Source organism: Danio aesculapii, chromosome 6 (genome assembly GCF_903798145.1).
Source record: "Danio aesculapii chromosome 6, fDanAes4.1, whole genome shotgun sequence".
In the NCBI taxonomy this organism is placed as follows: domain Eukaryota; kingdom Metazoa; phylum Chordata; class Actinopteri; order Cypriniformes; family Danionidae; genus Danio; species Danio aesculapii.
In genome coordinates this window covers 9,774,884-9,802,344 of record NC_079440.1, presented here as the reverse complement: position 1 = coordinate 9,802,344, position 27,461 = coordinate 9,774,884, and the positions used below count along the sequence as shown (strand labels likewise).

The window sequence follows — 27,461 nt, the reverse complement described above, 5'->3', positions numbered from 1 at the left end:
ATCATCTCAGACTGGTTTCTTGAACATGACAATGAGTGCACTGTACTCAAATGGCCCCCACAGTCACCAGAGCTGAATCCAATAGAGCACCTTTGTGATGTGGTGGAACAGTAGATTCACATCATGGATGTGCAGCAACTGCGTGATGCCATCATGTCAATACGGACCAAAATCTCTGAGGAATATTTCCAGTACCTTGTTGAATCTATGCCATGAAGGATTAAAGCAGTTCTGAAGGCAAAAATGGGTCCAACCCAGTACTAGTAAGGTGTACCTATTAAAGTGGCCGTTGAGTGTATATATTAGAGACATAAACCCTCCAAAATGCTCCTGTTATTTCAGAAGTAACTTCATAAAAATGTGCAAAAAGCTTTGAGTACCCAGAAAATCGCTATATAAAAGTAAGGAATTATTCTTATAAAAAATAACCAGTGCAGAGGTCCAGAGTGTGTACATTTCTGCAATTAATCATGACAATTCTAAAGAAGTTATATTCAAAGTTATGTTTTATTTCATTAGTTGTAAAATAGTCCCATATGATGGTTTGTACTACAAAAACAAGATCGTGTCAATTCCAAACCTCCGCTCTCTCCTCTCCCACACAAACCTTTACAGTCTGTAAGCAGAACAAAATGTCACAACCAACATTTCGGACGATCTACCGAGCCTCAATCAAACCTGCGAAAAAGTCAAACTGATCCAGAAATATTACAGAACCACTTGCTGGAATTGTTGCACTGACTGGATTGTACAATAATGCCTGGAAAGCTTCTCAATCCAGTCCGAGCCTAGTTTTGATCTGAATATTCAGTCAAGCGAACACTCTATTGCTTTGTAAAAGTAAAGTGATCATGTGTTGGTCCTTGTCCAGAGGAAGTTATAACTCTACTTCAGAGAGTTTAGCTGTATTTTGGATCAGACCTTTTAAGCAAACCCATAATAAATCAGACTTTCTAATGCTAGGTAGAATTAACATCTCAAATGTGTTTGGGAAAAACAGCCCTGCACCAACAAAATTATTCCACACTTTAAAAGATGAAGCATGGAATTAACAAGATATGAACAAATGATTCTCCAATATTTAGGAGTCGTCTTTAGATGTACAAATGAAGTCGTAAGGAATTCTACACACTCAATTTGATTTCTAATGCCCCTGTAAGCCATTCTCGATCCTACTTCTCAGATTAAGTAGACTGTTTCATCTTTGAAACCCTGAGAAATAGAATTTTTGCAGATTGAATTAACGTCCTCCAACCACTTAATCTAATCTAGTGTAATGCGGTTTTAAAGTTAACCTTAGGGCCAAACAAAGCATTTCAAACAGTCAACAGTTGTGAAAAGCGCAACTCTACAAAAGAATTGCGCAGCTTTTTTAATAACATTTTGAAAAAGGCATTGTGTTCCAGTCGAAATGCAAATCGAGTGCTTCAAAAGGGCAAATAGATTCATTATGAAAATACAAATTCAGTGGAGTGGCGTTTCTCCGTAATGAGGGAGGCAGACATGTTTAACAGGTTTAAGAGTGGCTCGTGATCAAATGAGTGATGAGGATAAAACGGGGAGAAATGTTGGAGTTTTTGCTTGTCGGGGGGTTTGTGAGTTGTGTTGCCTTTATTTGGCTGCAACTTCATTCTCAGCTGGTTGGCCTGTTGCAGTCTCTGCAGTTTTGGAGGCCTGCAAACAAAAGCAATAGAAAAGTCAACACAGACTATGAACTAACAGTCTTCAATTATGTAAAAGGGTTGTCACCAGGGGTGTTGCTAGACTTAAAGCTCTACTGGGGCACCAAAAATAAATAAAAAAAAAATAAATAAATAAATAAATAAATAAATAAAAAAAAAAAAAAAAAAAAAAATATATATATATATATATATATATATATATATATATATATATATATATATATATATATATATATATATATATATATATATATATATATATATATGTATATATATATATATATATATATATATATATACATATATGTATATATATGTATATATATACATATATACATATATGTATATATATATATATATATATACATATATATATATATGTATATATATACATATATATATATATATATATATATATATATATATATATATATATATATATATATATATATATATATATATATATATATATATATATATTTTATTTTTTTTTTTAAAGAAATATTTATTATAAATAAAATACAATTAGTATTCTTAATAATCGTAAATGTAACTGGAAAACAATGTTTAGACAAAACTGGAGTGATATGCTAAGATAATTTAAGAAATCTTTTGCATAAATATTAATTTTATTTGAATGAAATTCTATAGACAATTGAATAAAATAAAAAAAGATGTTTTATAGAATTATCAGTTGTCTTAGACTTGACACATGGCAGATAATTAGGTTTGTTAAGTCTTTACCTCCCTGACTCCTCATCCCTCCTTTTTGCTTCATACAAAAAAATCTGGAGCCTTGCTTAGTAAGATCACCGTCATATTGTTTAAACTTTAGTTTTGTCAACTAGCTAAACAAAAAAAGACTGTTAATCCGGTTTTACAACGCATGAGCGACGCGTGACAAGTAAGTAGCCTGCTTTTTTGGCGCGCATATTAACTACCAGGACTCGCACCGGCAGAAGAGCAGCGCGTGAGAGAGGCGCACACGCAGAGAGGCGCAATTTCTCTGCGCACACGCGGAGATGCGTCAGTTTGCTTTTTGATTAAACTACATTGCTTTCACCAGCGTTGGTTTGGTTGCACATAGAGAATAACGTCTTTATTTCGCAATTAGCACTCTTAATAAATACACTTGCATACAAGTAAATCATATCTCAATGCATTTACTGGGGCACTGGAGATTTTTACTGGGGCACGTGCCCCAGTAAATTGGGTCTAGCGACGCCCCTGGTTGTCACGATACTGGAATTTGGTTCCAATTGAGATTTTAAAAATGCCATTTTCTGCTAACATTTGAGCACTGTTAATCACGTTCATAAACAGCGCTGATTTGCTATTGTGTTCACGTGCTCAACAGAAATAACTGTGATTGGCCTTGGAGGTCATCAGTTCACCGAACTCACCGTTTTTTATTAAGTGTAATAACAGATACAGAGACACTGGAGCGTTTCGAAGCTGCAATTCATCAGCGAATCGCTCATATGTCAGCTTAAAGACAAACCAGCTGATGGACGTGACTTTGAAACGCTCCAGTGTTCCTGTAGCTGTGGTTACACTCAGTGAACGGTGGTGAGTTCGGTGAACTGAGGACCTTCATGGCCAATCACAGTCATTTTTGTTGAGCACGTGAACACAATGGCAAATCAGCACTGTTTATGAACGTGCTTAACAGTACTTAAATATTAGCAGAAAATGGACGTTTTTAAAATTTCAGTCATGATTGGATACCAGTATCATGACAACCCTATTATGCAAACTAACCAAAACGCCATGACAGTACACACTTGAAATCTGCATATCTGTTTTTCCTGTGTGCAGACTAGCACCATGTTGTGTGTTGAATAACAGGATTGGACAACCTTGCATTATGCAATATATGAACCGTTAAGATTATTTGTGTAGCGCAATTCACAAGCGGCTGTAATACAATTTCTGTTTTTGATTTTATTGAATCCTGTGGATCGTAGTACAAAAAGTACAGTGTGTAAGTCAGTCCCTCCAGGATTTTGCAGCTCCAATGGTTCTTGAGATAAAAGAGAAACATTTTACATGATTTTTGTGTGTTCACAGCAAAACACAATTGAATCAGTTATTAGAATGATATTTTTTTTTTTTACTATAGTGCATACTATATCAGACCCCCTAGTTTTTCGCGAATCCGCGATCGCTGAATCCAACAAAATCAACAAAAAGTCGCAATTTTTTTGCAATCCTGCTAAATATTTAATTAAACGCAAAATAATCACCAAAAATTTAAATAACCTCATAAAACAAATAAAAAAATTAGTCAAATTATATTTATTTCAGTTGGCAATTTATTGTAATACATGATGTGTTTGAGTGTCTCTTGAAAAATGACATATCACCTGCGCCCTCACAATCATTACATTAGATGGGGGTGGGGGCTGTTTTTCAGCCTGTGCAGTAAGCAGACGCGGATGAAGCACGAGTGATTTCCATGTGAAGGCAATGCAAAGATGCGATTAGACATCCTGTGGCGCAAATTGGGCGTTTTGTGCATTTGACGTGCTTCAGAGTGCAAAAACGCGTAAGCAAACATCTAACAAATGGAGCAACGGAACAGAAAGAAGAGCAAGCAGCTTACAATGATGGAGTAAGATGTCCGCGGGACTTGACAGAATTGAAGGACATTATTTGTGCTTCACATGTATGGCAGGTATTATGGAGTTCATGAAATCGATAACTGGTACCGCTTAACTCTTTCCCTGCAGTTAACAAGAGAAAACTAATCGCTTCCCTGCGACAGGTTTTACGGCAATCTGTGTTTTAGGTGTATTAAGATAGGGGAAGCTCTAACGCATTTCCTGAGTGAGCCACATGTCAGATGCTCAGGGGAGCTGAAATCTGAGAGAGAGAAAAAGTTTGTGCATGAAAATGATACAACCTTCCTTTGGCTTAATCACTATTGTTTTAGATCTGTTTTAGCTTGTCTTGACAAGAGACCAAAATAAAGAAGCTTTATTTTTATAATTTGTGTCATTGTCATTGAGTCAGACTGCACACCTAACATAGTGGACTACATAAAATGGTAAATAACTGTTTGCTTGTTTTTAATTGCAAAATTGTCCGCAAATTTCTGGAAATTACCACCACAAGTCATTTTTAAATCGCGAAAAAATAAAAAACAAATAAATAAATAAATCACACACACACACACAAAAAAAGAAAGACGGCAAAAACTAGGGGGTCTGCTAAATAGTGCAAATCATCATTATACAATGATTTGCTTAATTACCCTAACTTCCCTAATGAGCCTAGGTAAGCCTTTTAATGTCCCTGCTGAATACTAGTGTCTTGAAAAATATCAAGTAAAACATTACGTGCTGTCATCATGGCACATAATCAGAAATCAGTTATTAGAATTGAGTTAATAAAACTATCATGTTTAAAAATCTGATTAAAGAATTCTCTCCCTTAAACAAAAATTGCAGAGAGAAAAAAAAAAAACATACGGGGGGCTAATAATTCAGGAGGGTTAATAATTCTGACTTTAACTGTATATATAACAAATTGTATGAAAAAAAGGCCACTAAACTTCTTGTTTTGTGTTTTAGGTCAGAAAATGCCAGACATGCTTGACAACATGAAGCCTCACCTTCTTTTTCTTCTTCTTCTGTGCTTTACGACTTGCAGAACTCTGGATCAGAGACTGAAAATGAAGAAATCGAAACATCACAGCAGGAAAAACTTTATTATTCATTTATTTTCCTTGCTTAGTCCCTTATTTATCAGGGGTCACCTCCACCAACTTTTCCGGTATATCTTTTTATGCAGCGGATGCCCTTCCAGCCACCACCCAGTACTGGGAAATATCCATACACTTTCACAATTACACACAGACAGACAAACAGACAGACAGACAGACACACACTATGGCCAATTTAGTTAATCTAATTCGCCTATAGCGCATGTCTTTGGACTGTGGGGAAAACCGGTGCACTCAGAGAAAACCCTCGCTAACACGTGAAAACATGCAAACTCTAAACAGAAATGTACACTGATCCAGCCGGTACAGGAACCAGCGACCTTCTTGATGTGAGGAGACAGTGCTAACCACTGAGCCACCATGCCAGCCTAACTGTATTATTATTATCATTGCAAATGTAAACAGAATAAATGGGTCTTGTCTACCTTCAGTTCAGGATCTTGAACGTCATGTTCAGACTTGTAGAGTTCTGCTTCAAGTGGTCCACTGGTGATTCTCAAAGGCCCATTGGCCATCAGCAGCACTGTAAACTTAAACTGAGCCACAAATTCACCTAAAGAAACAGGTGGAAAGAAGGATTTACCAATTGTAGAAGTAAACAGAGGTCAAACATGGAGAAAATACTAAATTGATAATAAGACTGACCTTCTTTCTCATTGAGCACACTGAAAGGCTGCAGGAGCTCGTGTTTGGCACACTCCACCACCCCAAGACGAGCTTTTCCTTCATCCTCAAACGCCCTGCAGGACACCAACACCAAATTACTCTGACATCTCAATCATCTATCCATCACTACGTCAGTCTTCTAGGACAGGGGTGTCCAAACTACCGCCTGCAATCAGTTTTGTGGCAGCCCGCGGGAGGTTTTTTAAAAATATTAATACAATCTGGCCCGCTTTACAAAAATGAACGTAATTCAATAAATAACCACCAGGTGTCGCTATCACAAGCGTTCAATTAGGCAGCAGTTCTTGTTATGACGTAAAACCAACAGACCAAACTGAAGGAAACAGAATTGATAATCACATTTTTGCAAGCCATGGCGCAACCAAGAAAAAGGAAAATCAACAGTCAGTGCAGGAAATATCAGTCACGTTGTGGCAAAGAATATTTCTTCACAGAGGTCAGCGGAATGTGTCGGTTTAATTTGTCAGGAATCATTTGCAGTAATGAAGGAATATAATATTAAAAGACATTATGAAACAAAACATCAGGCCTTCAACTCTTACACTGGTGCCGAACGAGATCAAAAAGTAAAACAATTAGCAGCTGCGCATTAGCTCAACAACAGCAGTTTTTTCATGCTAATAAAGTGCAAGAAAATTCTACGCTGGCTAGTTATGAGGTAGCTCAGCTAATCGCACAGCACAGGAAACCTTATATAGAAGTGTCTGATGGGCGTTTCAACTGTAATTTGCCCAGAGAAGATTCAAGATTTTAAAAACATAATTCTTTCTAGAAACACAGTTGGACGACGAGTTAAAATAATTTCATAATAATCTATCTATATCTATATATCTATGTATCTATATATCTATATATCTATATATATATATATATATATATATATATATATATATATATATATATGCGTGTCTGTGTGATGCATGTAAAATTTGACCTGGGACAATGATTTTTTTATTATTATTTTTTTTTTGCATCTGGCCCTCGGCCCAAAAAGTTTGGACACCCCTGTTCTAGGATTTCCATGACATGACAAATATCAGGGCTTAGTGTGAGCATTTCACTTGCATTTGTGACTAAAAATAGATCTGAGAGCATACATACAATCTTAAATTGTGAGATTTTCATTGGAAATAATGGTATGTAACATTGACAAATAAAATATCAAGATTTCTTATGATGAAGATAATAAACAGCATTCTGCAGAGTATGTTTTTGTGCTGGTTCAGGCTTTTTTTTTTTTTTAGCATTATTTTTAGGGGTTTTCAACTTTATTGTGATAGGACAGTGAAGGGTTAGAGACAGGAAAGTATGGGGAGTAGAGATAGGGGAAGGGTGGTAAAGGACCTTGAGGCAGGAATCGAACTCGGGTCGTCGTGAACACCACGGTGCCATGTGTCGATGAACTAACCACTAGGCTATTGTACAAAATGGACATCATGGACAAATAAAAATAACTTTAAGATGTCATTAGATGGTTAATGTGTGATTCACTTCATCATCAAGTCAAAACAATACTTCAGAAATGAAGCAAGTGAAAGGCAGCATTAACATCATCCTTGTTTTGCATAGCTTTTTACAACATAGATCGTATCAAAGAAGCTTTGCAAAGATGAAGAGAATAAAAAGCCAAAATATTTTAGATTTTGGAACATTCCAGCAAGCGAGGCAGGCAGGAGAGTAGCGTCGAATGCTGCTGGTGTAGTTCTAGTTCAGTTAACCCTGATTCAGTTCAGTTTAATGCAGATATCACTGTTTAAGGACCCACTAAAGAGCTGAATTGAATGTGTGCTGGATTTTGCTGGATTACTAGTAGATTAAAAGCAGTTTGTGACTAACTTCGTCTGAATTTGAAGTACCTGGATGGCCTACTTGCATTGATACGGTGAAGCGTGCATACAATAGACACTTATAGAACATACTTTTTTCAGCAATCAGAATGTAATAACTTTTTTTTTTAACTAATTAAGAGTTTAGTTTGAGACTTTTATTTGTTTCACTTGCATAAAAAAAATATCTTCCATTGTGCTCATTCAGAAAACGATTGTGTGATCTTACTTGATTGATCATATCTGATGAACATTCTTAATTCGTCAGTTTCATTTTTTGGTTAATATGGCGTTCGATTAGGCTTCATCACGCAATGAAAGCTTTAAGACTGCGTGTCCACCTCATTTTTTTCATTTTTTTCTATAATTCTAGCACTTTGTTTTTGAGTCGTCAGCGCCAATTACTTTTGAGCTTGCTGTCCAATCACCGTGTAGGAGTGGCGGGACAACACAATGGAACTATTGACAAATCTGCTCAAGACTTTCAACTTGTAACGGTCCAGCAGGGATACTCTGTATCATAGCAAAAGACTGAAAAACAAACAAACGCTGTCCTGCAAATAATGCTGCATTTTTAGAACAGCTCTCATGTTTCTGCAATGCAAAAATGTTTCGGTGGACACACAGCCTTAGACTTTTAAAGATTTTTTTTGTTTTTTGCAAAGTTAGTTATACACTCGATCGTCATCTCCTACGCATAAAACACCCATTACAATAATAATGGTGCTGTGAAGGGCTTTGAAATGCACATCTTTTATTTGACGTAATGTCAACTGAAACATAAAGAGGGGGTTGGACAGTGTAGCTCCTCCCCTTTATAAAGATCAACCAATAGTGTTTTGTTTTACTGCTGCTCTACCTGTGAGAGTGGTTGGACTCAAGCGCATCAAATGTGAAGTGGGGCGGAGCATGTCAGATGCTAGAGAGCATTTGATTGGTCAAGATTTGATTTGAAAATTAAGTATGAGGTGATGTGGAAAAAAAAGCCTTGATCCATTCAGGTAGAAGTGACAAACTACAAGCTTTACATGTGCTTTCTCCCAAATGCGAATTGTGTCACTGCGTTGGTGCGGATGAAATCATAGATATCTTAAAAATTAAAGATAATGACATCTAAAAAATGTTCTTTTAATTTCATGGGACCTTTAAAGTAGTCGACAAAAATGACATCTTTAGAGTCAAGCCCTGTATGTGTCATATCAAAGACTTCTCAAGGGTGTGTTCAGTGTCTTCTGTTTTTATGAACAGTTTGACTAGCTACATCATTCATAGACAAACAGAATATCTAATACTGCCTCTATATTAGCGACCTGATTTAGCTCAGTACTAATGAAAGAACTGAAGAAGAGAGTCTCAAACCTGAGAGTGAAGGGCATGGCATCGAAGCGTCTCTCCACCTCACTGAAGAACATTCTGGAGGTCTTCATTTTCAGCCCATACTGCTTACTGGGGTCTCGTTTGTAGATGGTTGTCCTCTGGCCTCCATCTCTAGCCTATGACAGAGAGCAGACAGGCTAAATATTCCATTTGTTTTTATTTAATATAATCACATCTATGGGATGATGATGATGATAAAAATAATAATAATAATAATAATAATAATAAAGCCAAGAGATGGCAAGATTGTCTCTTACCTTCCCCTCTCCTGAGCTGATCAGCACATCTACAGCGTAAACTTCATGAACCTCAAACTCTGCCTTCTCATGGTCCTTCCTGTAACCAGACCAACAGAAGCCAGTCAATGCAAATCTGATGACATTTTATGTGTTTGTTTATTTATTTATTGCGACATTAGCAACTTAAAGCCATTTTATGACAAGATCAATACAGTGCTCCCTCGTTATAACGCAATTCACTTTTTGCAGCTTCACATATTTTTTTTGTGCTATCAGACACAGGGTTTCTGCAGATATCATAAAGTCAAATTTAAGACTTTAAGACCTTTATAAGATCATTAAGTATTAAATTTAAGACCTAGATCACAATATCAAAAACACACATACACAAAGAGAAAATGCAAAATCAAAAAATTAGTGGTAAAACAAATGTATTCAAATTGAACAGTACTAAAGACAGGTTAGATGCACCACTGAACTACAAAAAAAACAAACAAACAAACATCTTAAGGCTGATTTATACTTTCGCCTGGCGCCACATTGCACACCTCACGAAACGGACGAGGCTTTTATACTTGACGTGTTCACCATTGAGATATTCTTTAAAATGACAGGGGACGGTTAAAAGAAACAGTAAAATCAGACAGATAAACAGAGAAGTAGAAAGTTTCCGGAACTACGTCATATCATTAATATTATTAAGGATTTTTAAACGAATAATTTTTTATCAGTTTTATAATTTATTATAATCATAATAAATATTTTAATAACCATTCAAGATTTTTTTAATCAAACTTTGATGCTTCACTTGCTTTTGTCCATATCTTGGACAGTTCTACCTATTAAAGTTAAATAACAATGACAACAGAACATGTGTTGCTCTACAATTATATTTTTATTATGGCAAGAATAAAAGAAAAAAAAAAGTACACTTACTAAATAACTAAAAACTGACATTTTTTTATTTTGCCCACTCAACAATTCACACATTAGTGTCTGGCTAGTTTCTGTCCTCTACTTATAAGCTAAAATGGCAATAATGGTATAACATTTCAGACCATTATCACCAATAAAGCCTAGAAATTGGGCATCAGTATATTGTAAACTGATAGGTTCATATATTCCTTTCCAGTTATCAAAGACATCATTTGTTACTTAATTTTAGTTTGTAACTATTAAATTGTTTTAAATTCAAAATTGTAATATATACATTGGTGTAAAACCTATGACTGGCGGAAAAAACATATTCTGTAATATTGAAACCACCTGGGTCTCCACTTTTGCATGGCCTCTTTTTTTGCTTTAGCAAACTTAAGACTCAGGTTTTTCCAAACTTTTACAAAAACGTTCCTCCTTTTCCACGGCTGTTGCCATTTCTATCCAAGAATTATTGGTCATCTGGTTCTCCCTATAATCACGCATGGACAGATCATAAAGATGTCTGTACGGTGGTACCTGTTTCAGACAAAATCTTTCCAAAGCGTTTCATATTCAACTCTAATGAAACGCGGCGCCACACAAACTGTTCACCCGAATCTCAAAAAATTTCATGAGCTCCGCCATGCGAAATCATGTCGCGCGCACCCAAAGCAAACCTCCACAAACACAGGGTCTCATTCGCCGCGCGCACAGAGTTCAATAACAGAAAGCTGATTGGCTTTTGCATGTTGGTCTCATCTGTAGTTGTAGAACCGCAAATTACATTTAGACTAGTGAAATAAAGAACTACAACACCACGAAAACCAAGAAACAACAACAAAAAATTATTTAAATGAGCATTAGATGTAGCGTTACATGGACATTGGAAAAATATTTAAGACCTAGAACAGCGAATTTAAGTTTTTTTAAGGCCTAAAATTTAGATTTTTTAAATTTTAGACTTTTTAAGACCCCGCGGAAACCCAGTGACATGGTTTTTTTCTACAGCGCATTGCATTCTGTGTCTGTTTAGTGCATTGCGTTCTGCGTCCTGACTGGCTGTAGACCATTGTCAATCAATCTCCTTTGTGCCGTGTCTCCTGTACAGTACAGAACAAGTTCAGCTTGCCAAATTTACATAAATCTTCAATCACTAGCAGTGTGACTCTGAAGTGCTGTCCTGTATGTTTGACTAAATTAATCTTTGGTTTAATTCTATAATACTGGACTTATTTTTCTAAAAACTTTTTAAACAAGAGAAAAAAAGTGTAAAAAATGTTAATGCCTGTCTGAGAAAAGTGTATAAAGTGTGTAGTGAGGGGTTTTACAGCCTTAAAACATCTTTAATAATTGTAAAAAGTAAAGCTGACTACTTCGCAGATTTCACCTATTGCGTGTTAAGTTTTAGAAAGTAACTCCCATGATAAACAAGGGACCACTGTCTAGGTAAAATAATAATAATTACATAATATCAATTTACAATGTGGTTTATAATTGAAAAAAGTTAAATATTTTACATTAAAAACATTAGATATGATTTTCAGTTCAATATATGATCAATTAATTCCTGGTTAAATAGTTCTTCCTGGTACTACATTTAAAAAATATATTCAAAGTGCTCTTAGTATACAAATCTTGTCTTGTTGTCTTTAAAATTTATTAACTAAACTAAAATCTTACATCTCAAGAACTATTTTTTTAATGAAATAATACTCATCCTGTCTTCAGATTATAGACATGGAGTTACTGTATCTAAATTAATGGCAAAAATATATCAGCCGGGCTCTGTGGTGGCATAAAAACATGCTTGACAAATCTAAAATAATTGAAATGTTTTTCTTTTTTACTTTTGTTGATCTGTAGGGTTCTGGATAATGGTCTTCTCTCCATCAATCACATGTTGCTTTAGTTGGTGGGACAGCATACCTATTCGTGAACAGAAGAAAAACAGTTAATAATGGCACAAACAGCGAGTCAAGGCTTTCATCTTTTGTGCGATTAAAACATGTGATTTCACTCAAAACTGAAACATGTTCTAATGTTAACATGTGTTACATTAAGATGACCAGCAGGATCACAAGTAGATGAGGAAATCTCTTTCACACACTTTCAACCACTTTTGTTTTTGGAGGGGGTCGTTTTTGCAGGTTTTTTTATGTTTCAAAACTGAAGAAAAACATTTCTTTATGTTTTATAAAAGCAATTCTGCAATATCATTCCAGTTTTTTTGCACAAATATTGCGTTTTAAGTCATTTACTTGAATAATGCATTTACTCACACAATCCACACCTTCAAACTGTTTTCTAGATGGATAATCTTTTAATTGTGGTTGGGCTGTACCAAAAAAACATCAGCCAGAACTCACCCTCAATTGGATTGCACTTGAATGAGTGGGCAATCTTGTTCCAGGCCTCGGTTACTTGAGTGTTCTTCAAAAGGTAAATTGGGCAGGCAGAAAAGACAAAAGACTTTACATGAGAAACAGACCATCACTTCATTTTTATATTAAGATATGCTGTTTTATGATCTCTAATGATCTCAAAGTTGATAAAAAGCTTCAACCTTTATTATTTTAATAATTATATCAAAATCTTATAACTGAAATTTTTCATTACGGAGCAACATTTGCCATTTAAAGAAACCCACGCCAAACTCCACACAGAAATGCCAACTGACCCAGCCAATACTCGAACCAGTGACCTTCTTGCTGTGAGACAACAGTGCTAACCACAGAGCCATCGTGCTGCCAGTATTGATGTAACAGTATTGTTTAATTGGCCTTTAGCTTGAATGTATGGACATTTCTTACCATAACACCCTGTTCGTTTCTGATACTGGTTGGAAGTATTGTACTAACCTGGTTGCCTGGTTTAACAAGACGCAGAGCTGCTTCTGCACACAGGTGTGCTGCTTTGATGACGTCAGCTTTCCTTCCTGTCACAGGGGCTTCCTGAAAACGGGATGATGTACAATCAGTCACAAAGGGAATAAATTGACATGAAATCTAACTATTCAATTACTCATTACAATATGCAGTTGAGGAAACTATCTAGTAGAAGAAAATCGTAGTATAGCCAATAGTAAAAAAAACAATAATAGTACAGCTATGTTGGAAATCAATGACCAAACACAGTATAATTTATGAGCATGTGGGGGAAAAAAAAACGACAAGTTAACATTTCTTCATGGTCAAATGTTAGAAAGAAAACTAAATTCGTAAATACACTGTAAAATTGTATTGTAATACTTGTAGAAATACAAATGCTAAAAAATAATATAAATAAGTATTGTCCATGTTCTAGCGTTGATAATACCACGCAAATGTAGTAACGAGAAGTTTGTTTGTTGGTTGTTTGTTAGTGGTCTAAAACTCAATTCCTGGAGGGCCACAGCTCTACACAGTTTAGGTCCAACCACCTCCAACTCACACCTGATGAACAGTCTCTAGTAGTCTTGATCCAGCTTGATTAGTTGGATCAGCTGTGTTTGATTAGAGTTGGAGCAAAACTGTGGAAAGCTGCAGCCCTCCAGGAATCCAGTTGGACACCTTTGGTTTAAAGCATAGCTCTCAAACTCGATTCCTGGAGGGCCGCAGCTCTGCACAGTTTTACTTCAACTGTAATCAAACACAGCTGATCTAGTAGTTTCTAGTAGTCTTAAACACCTTTATTAGTTGGCTCAGCTATGTTCAATTAGAGTTGGAGGAAAACTGTGCAGAGCAGTCCTCCAGGAATCAAGTTTGAGACCTATAGTTTAAAGGGACAATTCATCCAAAAATGAAAATTCTCACCATTTACTCACTCAAGTAGGTCTAAATATTTATTAATTTATTTTTTGTTGAACACAGAACAGAATATTCTGAGGAATCCTGGAGAAAGAAAATAGCCATTGAGATCCATTGAAGGAATAAAAAATAAAATACTATGAAAATCAATGGCAGTATTTTACAACATTCACCAGTATATTGTTTTGTGCTCAACAGAAGTCAAACAGGTTTGGAACAAGTGGATGATGAGTAAATGATACCAGAATTTTCCTTTTTGAGTGAACTATCCCTTTAACACCATGCCAGCTTATGCATATATTCATGGCAAGAAAACGTTGAGGTTAAACTATATCAGACGTTCATAATCAACTTTTTCTAACAACTCTAAAATAATATTTGGTTTCACTTTGTTAGAAATTTCTACAAAAGTATTCATGGAGTAAAAAAACCTTTTTGGGTTAAGACCAGCACATTAAAAAACAAGCTTCAGAGGAATTTGACAAAATAAAATGATGCTCCTAATATGAAAACAGAAGTAACCGTGAGAGAATAAATATAAATGCGCACACACACAAACCTTAGTAGCTCCAATAACAAAGCTATGGGCCACATTGGAGATGAAGCCATCAACATGAACTCCTAAATCACTGTTGAGAGAAAGATGAGAGAAATTTAGAAGAGAACACAGAAAAATACAAACATACAGCCAGAGAGAAAGTCAATGAATCTCCTATGTGAACTCTGATGACTTTTATTTGGGAGAACCCTAGACATGTGAAAAGGGTCCATTGGAAAACTTTGAGCATTTTCCAAAAGATTACAATAAAAATGTAATGCCATTAAAAAAAAGAATACAAAAAATACATTAAAAAAGAAAACTACAGGGTTTATAAAAACACTTTCCATTATAATTATACTACAGAATCTTCAATAAAGCACAAACCAGTTATTAAGATGTACAGTTGAAGTCAAAATGATTAGACCTGTGAAATTGTTATTATTTTTCAAATATTTCTCAAGTGCCGTTTTACTAATTTAGTGAAAATTTCTTCAACATATTTTTAATAACTAATTTCTTTTGTTTTTGCCATGATGACAGTTCATTATATTTCATTATTTATTTTGCAAGACATTAGTATTCAGCTTAAATTGCAATTTAAATACTTCTGCCGAGTTCGGACTGATTTTAGCCCCGATTTTGACTGAAATCACAGCCAAATCAGTGCTCGTTCACGCGAGTAATTATCCGTTCACGCCGAAGGCAGTGAGAGCGTTAAAGGTCGCTTTGGCTGCCCTAGTGACAACGCTGTCTGCCTTCAGCTCCTACGGCGAGAGCGTCAAAATTTGCTACATTGATCTCGTATTTAAAAGGGCCGTTGCAGCATATCATTTCAGTTACATTCCCGCATAAAACATGCTTTCTAGCATTAAAATGTTGTGCACTTTTTATCAAATTCATTTAACAATGGAAGATCAAGTTGCATGTGGTGGGGCTGTGCTCCACTTAGTTATCGAATGTGTCCATATGTCTGAAATATCCTGAAGCAGCAATACTTCTACAATATTGTCGCATGAGATTCCCACTTTTTTAAAGAAAAAAGATATGTAACATTAATGCACATCAGTAACTCGCCAGTAACTTTTTTTAATGTATGCTACTGTAAGAAAACATAGCAAATAATTGAAAATCCGGCGACCGCAATAATCAGACCCTTGGGAACAACTGTGGTCAGAACCAAAGTTCACAGTGACTGTGTACTCTGGACTCCTCTCAAACGGTGGACTTCTACAGTCCAATTGCTTGTCGCCGAACCGCATCATAGTTCACTACCATAAATTGACATGATTTCAACTCTCCTTGACGCCCACAACGTTGAAGACGCACCGCGCTGCTCCTCGCCACAGACTCCCATTGAAAACGACTGACTTCCGGCTACTTTGACGCTCTCGCCGCTTTCATGTGAACGTAAAAGGGCTTCTTTTCAGTCAATTTGGACCCAAGAAATGGAGGAAAAACTAGTGGAAATTTGGCAGGAGCATCCGTGTTTGTTTGACATGTCATCTGAGCAATACCACAACTAGGTCAAAAAAAGAAAAAAAGTTGAAGAGAAATTGCTAATTCTCTTCTAAGTAAGTACATTTTCTACCCCACTAAAGGCTTCGTTCTTATCATGTAGTCAATAACAAAGAGATAAACTACGTGACCTCGCATTGTAGTCATGTCACTTCTCGCGTGTTGGTTGTAGGACGTAGTTTGTGGACAGACAAAATTGTGAGCGATTCTTTCTATTGTAAAGTAACGCAGTGTGAAACCCCGTTGTTGATAATCTTGCAGTGCAAAAACAGCAGCGACGGAACACTAGCCCAAACAATCATGCAGTGTGAAAACATCCGTGACATGACTACTTTGAAAATTGTGCAGTCTGAACTCAGCATTAACTGGATTATTATGTTACCAAAGTAGGTAAGTACAATTAAGCAAGTTATTGGATAACACTGACCTTAAAATTGCATAAAAAATATTTAAAAACTGTTTTGATTCCAGTCAAACTAAATGAAATAAGACTTTTCCAAGAAGAAAAAATATTATAAGAAATAATGTGAAAAATTCCTGGCTCTGTTTAACATATTTTGGCAAATATTTGAAAAGGAATCTAAATTTCGCAGGAGGGCTAATCATCTTGATGTCATCTGTATGTATAAAAAACAAACAGGTTTATGTGTGGATCACAGAAAACAAGGGAACAAGCAGGAAGACACAATCGGAAGGGGTAGAGACGACACTGGGATGCATCACTGAGGGACAACTGCAGACAAGATAGACTGAAGGAAAAGGAGAGGAAGGAAGAGACACGAGGTCAGACAGACGAGCTGGAGGAGTTTTGCCTACATTTTGACCAAATCTCCATCTTTCAGCGTGTAGTCGGGGTCGCTCTTCAGGGGAGAGAAGTGGCAGACACAGTTATTGACTGACACACAGGTGGGGAACGCAATGCCTGCAAGAAAGGACAACCACCAATCCTCAACAAACAGACCTTCTGCATAATGTGTGAGGAGAGAGAGACGCTTCACATTAAACCTGCCCATCTATGAAGCCCACTCGCTCTCTTATGAACCACAAGAATTCAGCCAGCTGCCCAGCATAAATGAGTACACCCCTCACAGATCTCGCTTTTAAATTCAGATTTCCAACAGGATGCTTTACAATAATATATTTGTGTATATACAACATTAGATTAAACAGTGCCAAAACTTAAAAATAGTCCACCCAAATGAATATGGTAGAGTAAAATATTTTGGGGGGCGACGCGTGAACGCATAGGCAGTGCTGTCACCTCACAGCAGGAAGGTCGCTGGTTCGAGCCTCGGTTGGGTCAGTTGGCATTTCTGTGTGGAGTTTGCATGTTCTCCCCGCGTTTGTGTGGGTTTCCTCCGGGTGCTCCGGTTTTCCCCACAGTCCAAAGACATGCGCTATAGGTGAATTAGGTAAACTAAATGGGAGTGTATGGATGTTTCTCAGTGATGGTTTGCAGTTGGAAGGGCATCCGCTGCATAAAACATATGCTAGATAAGTTGGCGGTTCATTCTGCTGTGGCGACCCCAGATTAATAAAGGGACTAAACTGAAAATAAAATAAAATGAATAATTAATTTGTTTTTCTCATTTGAAATTTAAATGTGTTATCTTTTATTCCCAATGTTTGGTAACCAGACTCTTATTTTAATGAATATAACCGTTTAATTAAGCTGCGCTGTTTAAACCAAACTATATAGTCTATATTCACTGAGAAATGGACAGAAATATGGATTGTTTTTTAAAGGGGGTGTACTTGTTTACGCTGTGCGCTGTATATTTAGGTCTCACCTTTCTTCATGTCCTTCTCCCGTTTAAAGATCTTCCCAGTCTCTGCCATGATGAAAGCGTCTCCTTTCTGGCAGAGGCTGAGAACTGATACTCCTGGTTTGGCTGCCTCGATGACTGCCCTCAACGCCTCTACAGACAAAATACAATGCATTCAAGTATAATATACAAGCGTAACGGTACAATTTCCAGTCCAACATTTGTTTTTTTACAGTTTTGTGTTTAAATAGCACATTTATTGTATATAGCTATACACCCAAAGCGCTTCACAATCATGAGGGGGGTTTCTCCATTCCACCACCAGTGTGCAGCATACACTTGGATGATGCGATCGCAGCCACAGGACACAGTGTGCTCACACACCAGCTATTAGTGGAGTGGAAAGACAGTGATAGAGCCAATTCGGTGGATGGGGATGATTGGGAGGTCAAGATGGAGGGAATTTGGCCAGGACACCAGGGTTACATCTTTACGAGAAGTGCCATGGGATTTTTATTGACCACAGAGAGTCAGGACCTCAGTTTAACCTCTCATCCAAAAGATGGTGATCACTGACATTATAGCGTGCCCTTTCACTATACTGGGGCATTCGCATTTACACAGACCGCAGGTTAAGCGTCCCCTGCTGGCCTCTCTAACATCATTAGCCGCGTTTCCACTATCGCGCCTAAAGCGAGCGAGCCAGGGCGAGCCAAGGCCAGTCGCGTTTCCACTATCACTTCCAGGGCGTAATCGGGCCAAAGAGGGGCTTCCTTGGGGCCAGCGTCCGGCCTTTTTCGGCCCGCCGAATACCTTGAGCCAAGGAGGGCCAACTGGGGCTTCGGGGCGGGGTTACGTACAAAGGCGGAGTTTTCCTGTCAGGTAAAGAGGAGACAAGATGCTTTCTTCCCTTATATTTGTTTTGCTATCGCGCTTGATCAACTCACTAAGAAGAAGAAAAAATGGATAGCAGACAGTACTGGCTCTTCTGAACATTTGGGCCAAGGAAAATGTTCAGAGGCAAATAGATGGCGTTAAATGCCGCCGAACTCGAATGTCCTTATCCAGGGATCGCTGTCTGGCCTTACACCAACAGACCACAAACAGTAAAAAAGCAATCGCTTCGGTGTTCTCCATCTTCCAGCTCTCGTAGTGATGCCAGGTTGTGTTTGTGGTTATAATTTGAGTTTTTTGTTCCCGCTGAAGTGGGCGGGTTGTGTGACGTTTGATTCGGGGGACGTTCTGGGGGCGGTGTTTGCGTGACGCGCTGCGAGCAACTAGCCCGACAGTGGAAACGCAACATGATTTCGGCCTCATTTCTCAACCTCCCGGGCTATTGGCCCGGCCTGGCCCGATTACAGCCCTGGCTCGCACTGGCCCGATAGTGGAAATGCGGCTATTTCCAACAGCAACCTAGTTTCCTCATGTGGTCTCCCATCCAGGTACAGACCAGGCTCAGCCCTGCTTAGCTTCAGCGAGTAACCAGTCTTGGGCTGCAGGGTGATATGGCTGTGAAGTGTGAAGCATAGCTCAATAAGAAGCAAGCATATGCTGAGTGTATTAGAGTGCCTTTAATAAAGGATCAGATTGTGCTTTTGGCAGTGTTTTCAGCAGCAACAAATGCTTTAAGACTTATCAGACGAGAATTTTTTATTAATAGGTGATGTTCATTTCTTAGTTAATGCCTGATGGAGCATTAAAACTAATAGCAAACTTTTCAATAAACGAAGATATTTTTTTATAACTTTGCTATGGATTTACTTTACAACTATTTTATTCAACTGCAATATGGATATTTCTCGCTGTTGTTTCTAATTTATTAAATAACGTTTACTAATGAAACTATATTGCAAAGTGTTAAAAAAAATCAGTAATCAGGTACCTGAAAAACTATAAGCACTAACATCACAAGATTGGAGACCCAGATAACAAGTGCTTACTAATATTAATACAAAATATTATTAACAAATTCTGAGATTAATGTGGCAAAACTATTAGTCCTTGTCGAACTGAGGCTCAACCATTCAAGTTCAGTGTAAAAAAAGACACAATGAGCCAGTCACTGACACCAGCTGCTCTGCACTGAATAAGTCAAAAACCCGTCAGCATCTGCAGAATTGTCAATGCTTACAGACAGGACTGCTGCTCTGCTTCAGTGGATATCTCCATCTAATAACACACGACTTTGAGGACTAACCCACAGCAGTAGGCAACGAGAGAGCCACAAGTGTCCCGTTACATGCACTGAGGGCTAATGCTAGCTAGCATTAGCTCCAGAATGACTAACGTTACCTCCTTAATGTAGGACTGCAATAAAGTGTAATGTTATGTGCTTTACAGACACACGTCGGAGGAACACCAGTGCATTTAAAAGAGGTTTAATGCGGCTGTGTGTTGCGTAAGGTCAGAGCTTTGGGACAGATGTCTGTCGACCCACGCTGCTCCTCTCGTCCCAACACATGGCATGCATGAGAAGCGGCGTGGAGGCCCGTGTGTCAGCCACTCAACACCTCAAAACGTCAAACTCACGGTTGGCAATGTCACCGCCCATCTTGTACTTGGTCACGACCAAGTCCTCGGCGATGGTCTGCTCTTGCTGCTCGTCGTCGGACATCGTTGCACCGGCTCTGGAAGCGGCTCTCTGTATGTCTATATGGTGAACGGGCAGCAGAATCAGTCACGCTACCACCAGGCGGCTCACCGACCGTGCCGCTCCGCCCACGACCTCCACGCACAACGTGACCACGCCCACTACGCAGCCACGTCTGAGGCGTCGTCATATTCGATGGCGCCAAAACCGACACAGGCAGTTGTACTTTCCAGAAAGCAGTTTAATATTTTATTTTCGTTCTTTTTTATTGATTATTCATTTGTTTGGTCTAATACAGGTTTACAATAAGGTTAAGCGTTATGTAACCACTGCATTTAGATTTTTGAACATTCACAAGCAGTACTGAAAGAAAAAAGCATTAATCAGAGTTGGGAAAGCTACTTGGAAAATGTAGTGAGCGAAGTTCATAGCTATTCTATTTAAAATGTAGCCTAACTACACTAAAAGCTACCCCCTGGGAAATGTAGCAAGCTATGCTAAAAACTACATGGCAAAAGTAGCTATAACGACATCTAAGATATTTTTTTAATAGAAACAAATCCAAGTCAGTTCTGTCTTAGTGATCAATAAAACTGCCAATGAAACATATTTGTTATGTTCATTTATTTACTGCAGTTAATATGCAGTTCCAAACAGAAACTAATTTTACTAGAAAGCAAAAAAAATCAAGAAATCCTGTATTGCACATTTAAAATACTATAGTAATGTCTAGTAAAGGGAAACATATAGGAAAGTGTATTATAGTGTATATATATATATAATCCTATATTGTTTTATATTTTTCTTTTTTTATTGTATTAAAAGCTAAATGTTAATTACTATATATTACTATGTTGTTGTATTGTTATAAAAGTACCACATCAAATTAATTTAATAACTTCCTTATAGTATTGTTCAAAAACACTATAGTATTTTAAATACTGTATTTACATTACCATATTATTTTTATTCACGTAGAGTAAATATGTTCTTGGGCACATTTGCAGAAAATAAATTTAAAAACCAATTCAACTAACAAGAGCACAGCATCAGAATGAACAGAATTAACTGCGCTACTTGCTTAACATAATAGCTTTGCTACTGAAAAGCTATATGATTTAGAAAGTAGTTAAGCTAGTAGTGTCACTACTAGTAGCAACGCTACTGCCCAACATTAATAATCATAAATAGGACAATAATATGTAGTTATTATAATGATTGAATAAGATAATTATTTAAAAACAAACTATAAATAAGCAATCAGTAAGAAATAAATAGCATCATTTGCATAGTTTGTAACAATACTAAAAACTTTACCAAGATAAACACTGATGTTGGCTTGAGAATGTGCCTCACCAGAGAAGTTTAACACTTATCAGTTTGAAATAGTTATAAGTATTTGCAGGCTTTAAACCCAGCACGTTTTAGAAACTTTCTTACTTCAAGCACCTGACATGCTGCAAAGTATTTGCATGCTGATAACATGTTTTAATATATTGCTAGCATTTTACTAGCATCTTTTAGCATGGTAATTGCATATTCAGCAGATTGCTAACATATGACTAGCATCTTTTAGCATGATAATTGCATATTCAGCACATTGCTAACATATGACTTGCGTCTTTTAGCGTAATAACTGCATGTTTTATTAAATTGCTAACATGTTTTTTAAACTTTATTATGATTTAACATTAAATTGTCTTATAGGCTATAGATCGGTGATAGAAATATTAATGTAATTAATTATATTACTTGAACTGGAAGGGCATCGACCGCATAAAACATAAAAACATAAACATAAAAAACCAAGAGTTATTGGCAGTTCATTCTGCTGCGGCAACCCCTGGTAAATCAGTGACTAAGCCGAAGGATAGTGAATAACTGTAATACATATAAATAAAATATCATAAATACGCCTACACCAATTTGTCAAAAAGCTAATTATAACATAACTCATTTAATCCAAGGGAGGTAATCTAGCCTATAGTACAGGTATATGCCCAGCAGCAAGTATTTTAAACTGAGTTATCTGAAGCCAATTGAAATGAAATGCCATATATTTTGGAGTAACTCTAGATTTGTACACTGTTTAAAATATTAAATATAGAAGAAATGTATTATAATGCACAATAATAAATCATTAAACATTCTTGAAGCTGCCAGAACAAGTTTTCTATTCTGTTGTTCATCATATCGATACTGTATCAATTAGTAGCACTGAATACGGAGGAATCGAACTGATCTGATGAATTCAGAACTCGGCCACCAAGAGCTTTACATGCTCATTTGAGACACATAAACACACAACTGAGGAAATATGTCTTGCCCTAAGGAATGTTGTTGATAACCCTTAGCTAATAAACTAATTTAAATATGTGTTTTGAAACTAGCAAATGAAAAAAATAAATAAATAAACAAAAAATCAGTGGTTTGGTCTCCTCGCAGCAAGAAGGTTGCTGGTTCGAGTCCCAGCTGGGTCAGTTGGCATTTCTGAGTGGAGTTTGCATGTTCTTCCCATGTTGGCGTGGCGTGTATGAGTGTGTGTGTGAATGTGAGAGTGTATGGGAGTTTCCCAGTACTGTGTTGTTGCCGGAAGGGCATCCGCTGTGTAAAAAATATGCTGGAATAGTTGGCGGTTCATTCCGCTGTGGCGACCCCTGATAAATAAGAGACTAAGCTGAAGGAAAATGAATGAATGAAATAAACCTACTCGAGTAAATGTCTGAGAATTGAAGGTTTCAAACGTACCTCATATTTATATACAAACCTTTAATTAAAAGTGTAAGATACAAGTAGTTATCAAACAGTGAATAAAAAATCAATGACAAAGATTAGAAAATACTTTAGTCTGATATGTGTGTACAAAACTATAGTTCTGTCGTAAAAGCTTGTTTACTGGCCATTACATTTAAAACGTTACACAAGTACTTCATTAGGATTTGTTCAGAAGGCACAGACAACACCTCTCAAAGCAAAAAAATCAACCCAACTCAATGAATATGCTGTTCAACTGGCATCATCAAATAATAACTCTATGAATTCGATATTCAGTTGAAGTCAGAATTATTAGCCCCCCTGAATTATCAGCCCCCCTGTTTATTTTTAACCCAATTTCTGTTTAATTTCTAAACATAATAGTTTTAATAATTCATTTCTAATAACTGGTTTATTTTATCTTTGTCATGATGAAATAATATTTGACTAGATATTTTTCAAGACACTTCTATACAGCTTAAAGTGACATTTAAAGGCTTAACTAGGTTAACTAGGCAGGTTAGGGTAATTAGGCAAGTTATTATATAACGATGGTTTGTTTTGTAGACTTAAAGGGGCTAATAATTTTGACCTTAAAATCGATGTAAGTAATTTAAAAACTGCTTTTATTCTAGCGGAAATAAAACAAATAAGACTTTCTCCAGAAGAAAAAATATTATCAGACATACTGTGAAAATTTCCTTGCTCTGTTAAACATTATTTGGGAAATATTTAAAAAAGAAAAAAAATTCAAAGGGGGGCTAATAATTACTAATAACAGACTTCAACTGTATGTATACAACAGATCTGCCAATTTTCAAACATTACATTTGTTCTTGAAGAACAGACGCATGGTGATATATAATATAGAGTAGCATTAACAGCTGTTGACTAAATAGGACACTTCATGAACACACTGAAAAAACATATTTAGGAACAACACTCACTTTTAAATCCCTAAACAGATACACATGGCTTGAGGAGTTACACAAACTTGGCGCTGACAGAACATTGACAGCCACCGCACACATACTGTACATACACGCGCATTCATATGTAAATATCAGTGCATTCAACGTGTGGCTATGCATCTGGTCATTCTGGTACCTCCACCACATATAAACAAGAACAAAGCTGCTCTGGTATTTTAACTAGTGCTGTTTAACAGTTAATCGTGACTAATTAAGTACAAAATAAAAGTTGTATTTACATAATCTATGTGTGTGTGTGTATTGTGTATATTTGTATATATTATGATCACCAGTAGTGTTGCTCTTGCAGGCTGCTGGAGAAAACTCACATTCAACTGCACTACAAATCCCATCATGCGCTGCACTCACACACCTGGTCCAGATTACCCTTGATTGCAAACACACACAGTTGAAGCTGTTTAGGACTAATCAAATGGACTATAAACACGGCACGTATACATCGCTTCTGAGCCTCACCAAGAGTACTGCGGGTGGATGGAGGAGCTGAACACGTAGAACTAAATAAAACTCAACAGTCTCTGAACGGGTAACTGGTTTATCCAAGGGTGATTGTGTGTGGGTGGGTAGGTAGGTTAATCAGGAATTTAGTGTGTATAGTGTCAATGGTCCGTTTGAAAGATAGGAGGCGGTAATGCACTGTTAAGCCATGGTCACACTGCACTTATTTCTCCATAGACTTCCATTCGTATGCACACGAATGCGGCAGACTGGAAACGCAAGCTCATGCAACAAGTTTTGCAGTTTGCTTTGTTGGAATGTTCAAGCTTGGTGAACCTTGACCTGCGAAATCGCATCACTTGGTTGCGTAAGACCAATTGAAGATCAAAACATGACCTTTCTGGACGTAAATTTAAAATATTGACCAATCGCTCACTTTTTAAATGTTTAATCATTTTGTTTAATCCCGCCCCTTTTCGCAGCAACATACGGCATAATTTTACATCCTCAAACTCTAGTGTGACCGCTTGTTTTTGTTTACAGCATCACATAAGCGTTATCCTCGTCCTGCCTTCTCGTTTTTTATCTTTGCCTTGTTTTACGATTTATATTGATTCTCTGCCGTCTGCTCTTAACATTCGCCTGCTTTTGACTACGATTCTGGATTTCCTGTTTGCCACCGTTATGATTGTTGTCTGCCTGACTATTCTACTTAATAAACTGCATGTGGATCCTCCCCTCTGTTGTCCCAGATCCTTGTGTGACTATATAAATGCACAGACATGCATGTTTATACTTATTTACATATATATTAGTATTATTTATAATTTTAAGTTAAAATTATTTATATATATATATATATATATATATACACATGTAAATACGCATAGATGTGTGTATTTATATATTCATAATAATTACACACACAACACACATAAAGGATTATTTAAACGCGAACTTTTATTTTGTATGCGATTAGTCACGATTAATCGTTTAAAGTCTGCGTGAGCCGGAAGTTGCGTTGATGTACTTTTGACTGAAAAGGAATATTGAAAAGGTGGCGACTCTTGCATTTTGCCCATCATTCTCTTGTAGAAAATGCAAGAGGGGCGTGGTTAAGAATATTGTGGGCGTGGTTGAACTGTCATCAACAGAAGCACCGTCACTCCAAATGCAGAAACAAATGGTCGAAATTTGATTGAAGATTACCAAAAACGAAATATTTTTTTCGGATTAACTTAAAGAACACTTAAAAGAATAACCAATGCTATCTCACGGCAATTCGTAACTTAGTAGCTAATTCATATGAATTCGTACAATCTTATAGGTACAATTTAGTATGATTTGCTTATCCTCCAATGACGAGTGTGTTTAGGAGTGGGGTTTGGTGCCACGCCTCCTTTTTAAAATCGTACATTTTCGTACAACAAAACTGACAAAATGTAAAACAGTTACGTTTCCTCGTGAGATCAGGCTGAAATAACAATATGCGCTAGCAAAATAAACATTGTCCATTTTGATTTCACACTGTTGACTTCAACAGCACTACTTTTAACCATTTAATGCCTCGCTTTTTACATTAACAATACAATTTACATGGAAATACATCGCATCAGTTTTTTTCCTGGACTCAGAGCAGTAAGTAGTGCGTTTCTGAAAGCCACCCTGAACATTTGATCATTTGATTCAAGTTCCTTCAAGCTGTTTTTGGTTTCTACGTGCGGACAGCTTTCGTTTTATGAAATGATCTGCTGTGCCAATAATCAGGGTTATCAAAAGCATTATGACTGGTCCCAGCATGCACCTGTACATATGGTCCCGGGCTACGAGGTCCTCCAGACCAATCTTCATCCCTCTCCTCATCTTCTCCATCCAGATTCTGATACTCAGCTCCCGAAGCTCCGCCTGCAGCCAATGAGTCCATATCCTCATATTCATACGCTTCCCCTCCACCGCCCGGCACCCTCAGCGAGTTTCTCAACCGGGGCTGACGGTTGCTGTACTGATAATCTTCATCTTCATCATCATCTTCTGGTGGTCTTCTGAGTGGAGGATTGGAAACAGGTCTCGGGAGATGAAGTTTAAGCCGCATGTTTGTCGCTGGTCCTCCAGCACCGCGAATGTCCATGTACTCGTACTCCACCTCCAGATCCCCATCTGTGTATTCTGCTTCACTGGAGAGGAAATCTCCATCGCTGTGACTCCTCTGGTCGGTTGAGGATTGAGAGAGTCCTCCGCTGCTTTCCGAGCCCTCGATCGATGACCTCTTACTGGGTCTGCTGGGTTTGTGGTTGCTGTACATCCCGCCAGGGTTGAAGGAGGCGCTGCGGTTTCGTGGCCCTCGCTGATTGTACTCTTTCAGCTGCCCTGGTATGTGGCTGAGAGAGAGCGTCTGGTTGTTCATGTACTCGTATTCTTCACCGGCACCGCTGTGGGCTTCCAGAAAGTCTCCAGAATGACCTCTCGAGAGTCTCTTTTGAGAAAGCGTCGAACGTGATGATGTGAATAGAAGAGTTTCTAAAAAAAATCACAAAATGAGAGATGTGTTAACGTAAGTATTAACAAGTGTGGAAGATTATTCATGCTAAAGTGTTTTTTAAAGGTGTGATGGCGTTATTGAGACA

At 37.2% G+C, this 27,461-nt stretch overlaps 2 protein-coding genes across 3 annotated transcripts in view; both read right to left on the bottom strand.

Annotated features, from left to right (window-relative positions):
* Positions 1-488: 488 nt before the first annotated feature.
* Positions 489-20,785, bottom strand: pa2g4a (proliferation-associated 2G4, a). The gene is made up of 13 exons (XM_056459445.1): positions 20,593-20,785; positions 18,088-18,216; positions 17,114-17,219; positions 14,801-14,870; positions 13,315-13,407; positions 12,823-12,886; positions 12,304-12,382; positions 9,557-9,635; positions 9,282-9,415; positions 6,055-6,149; positions 5,835-5,962; positions 5,299-5,352; positions 489-1,674 (listed from the first exon to the last, which is right to left on the bottom strand). Exons 1-13 carry the CDS (start codon positions 20,675-20,677, stop codon positions 1,612-1,614), a joined length of 1,179 nt encoding a protein of 392 aa, XP_056315420.1. The 5' UTR covers positions 20,678-20,785; the 3' UTR covers positions 489-1,611.
* Positions 20,786-23,407: 2,622 nt separating this feature from the next.
* Positions 23,408-27,461, bottom strand: part of erbb3a (erb-b2 receptor tyrosine kinase 3a) — a 74,894-nt gene continuing 70,840 nt past the window's right edge. For both annotated transcript variants that reach the window (XM_056459421.1, XM_056459420.1), the window contains one exon: positions 23,408-27,354. In XM_056459421.1, the coding sequence (XP_056315396.1) occupies positions 26,552-27,354 (803 nt within the window). In that variant the 3' untranslated portion in view covers positions 23,408-26,551. The remainder of the gene's footprint in view (positions 27,355-27,461) is intronic.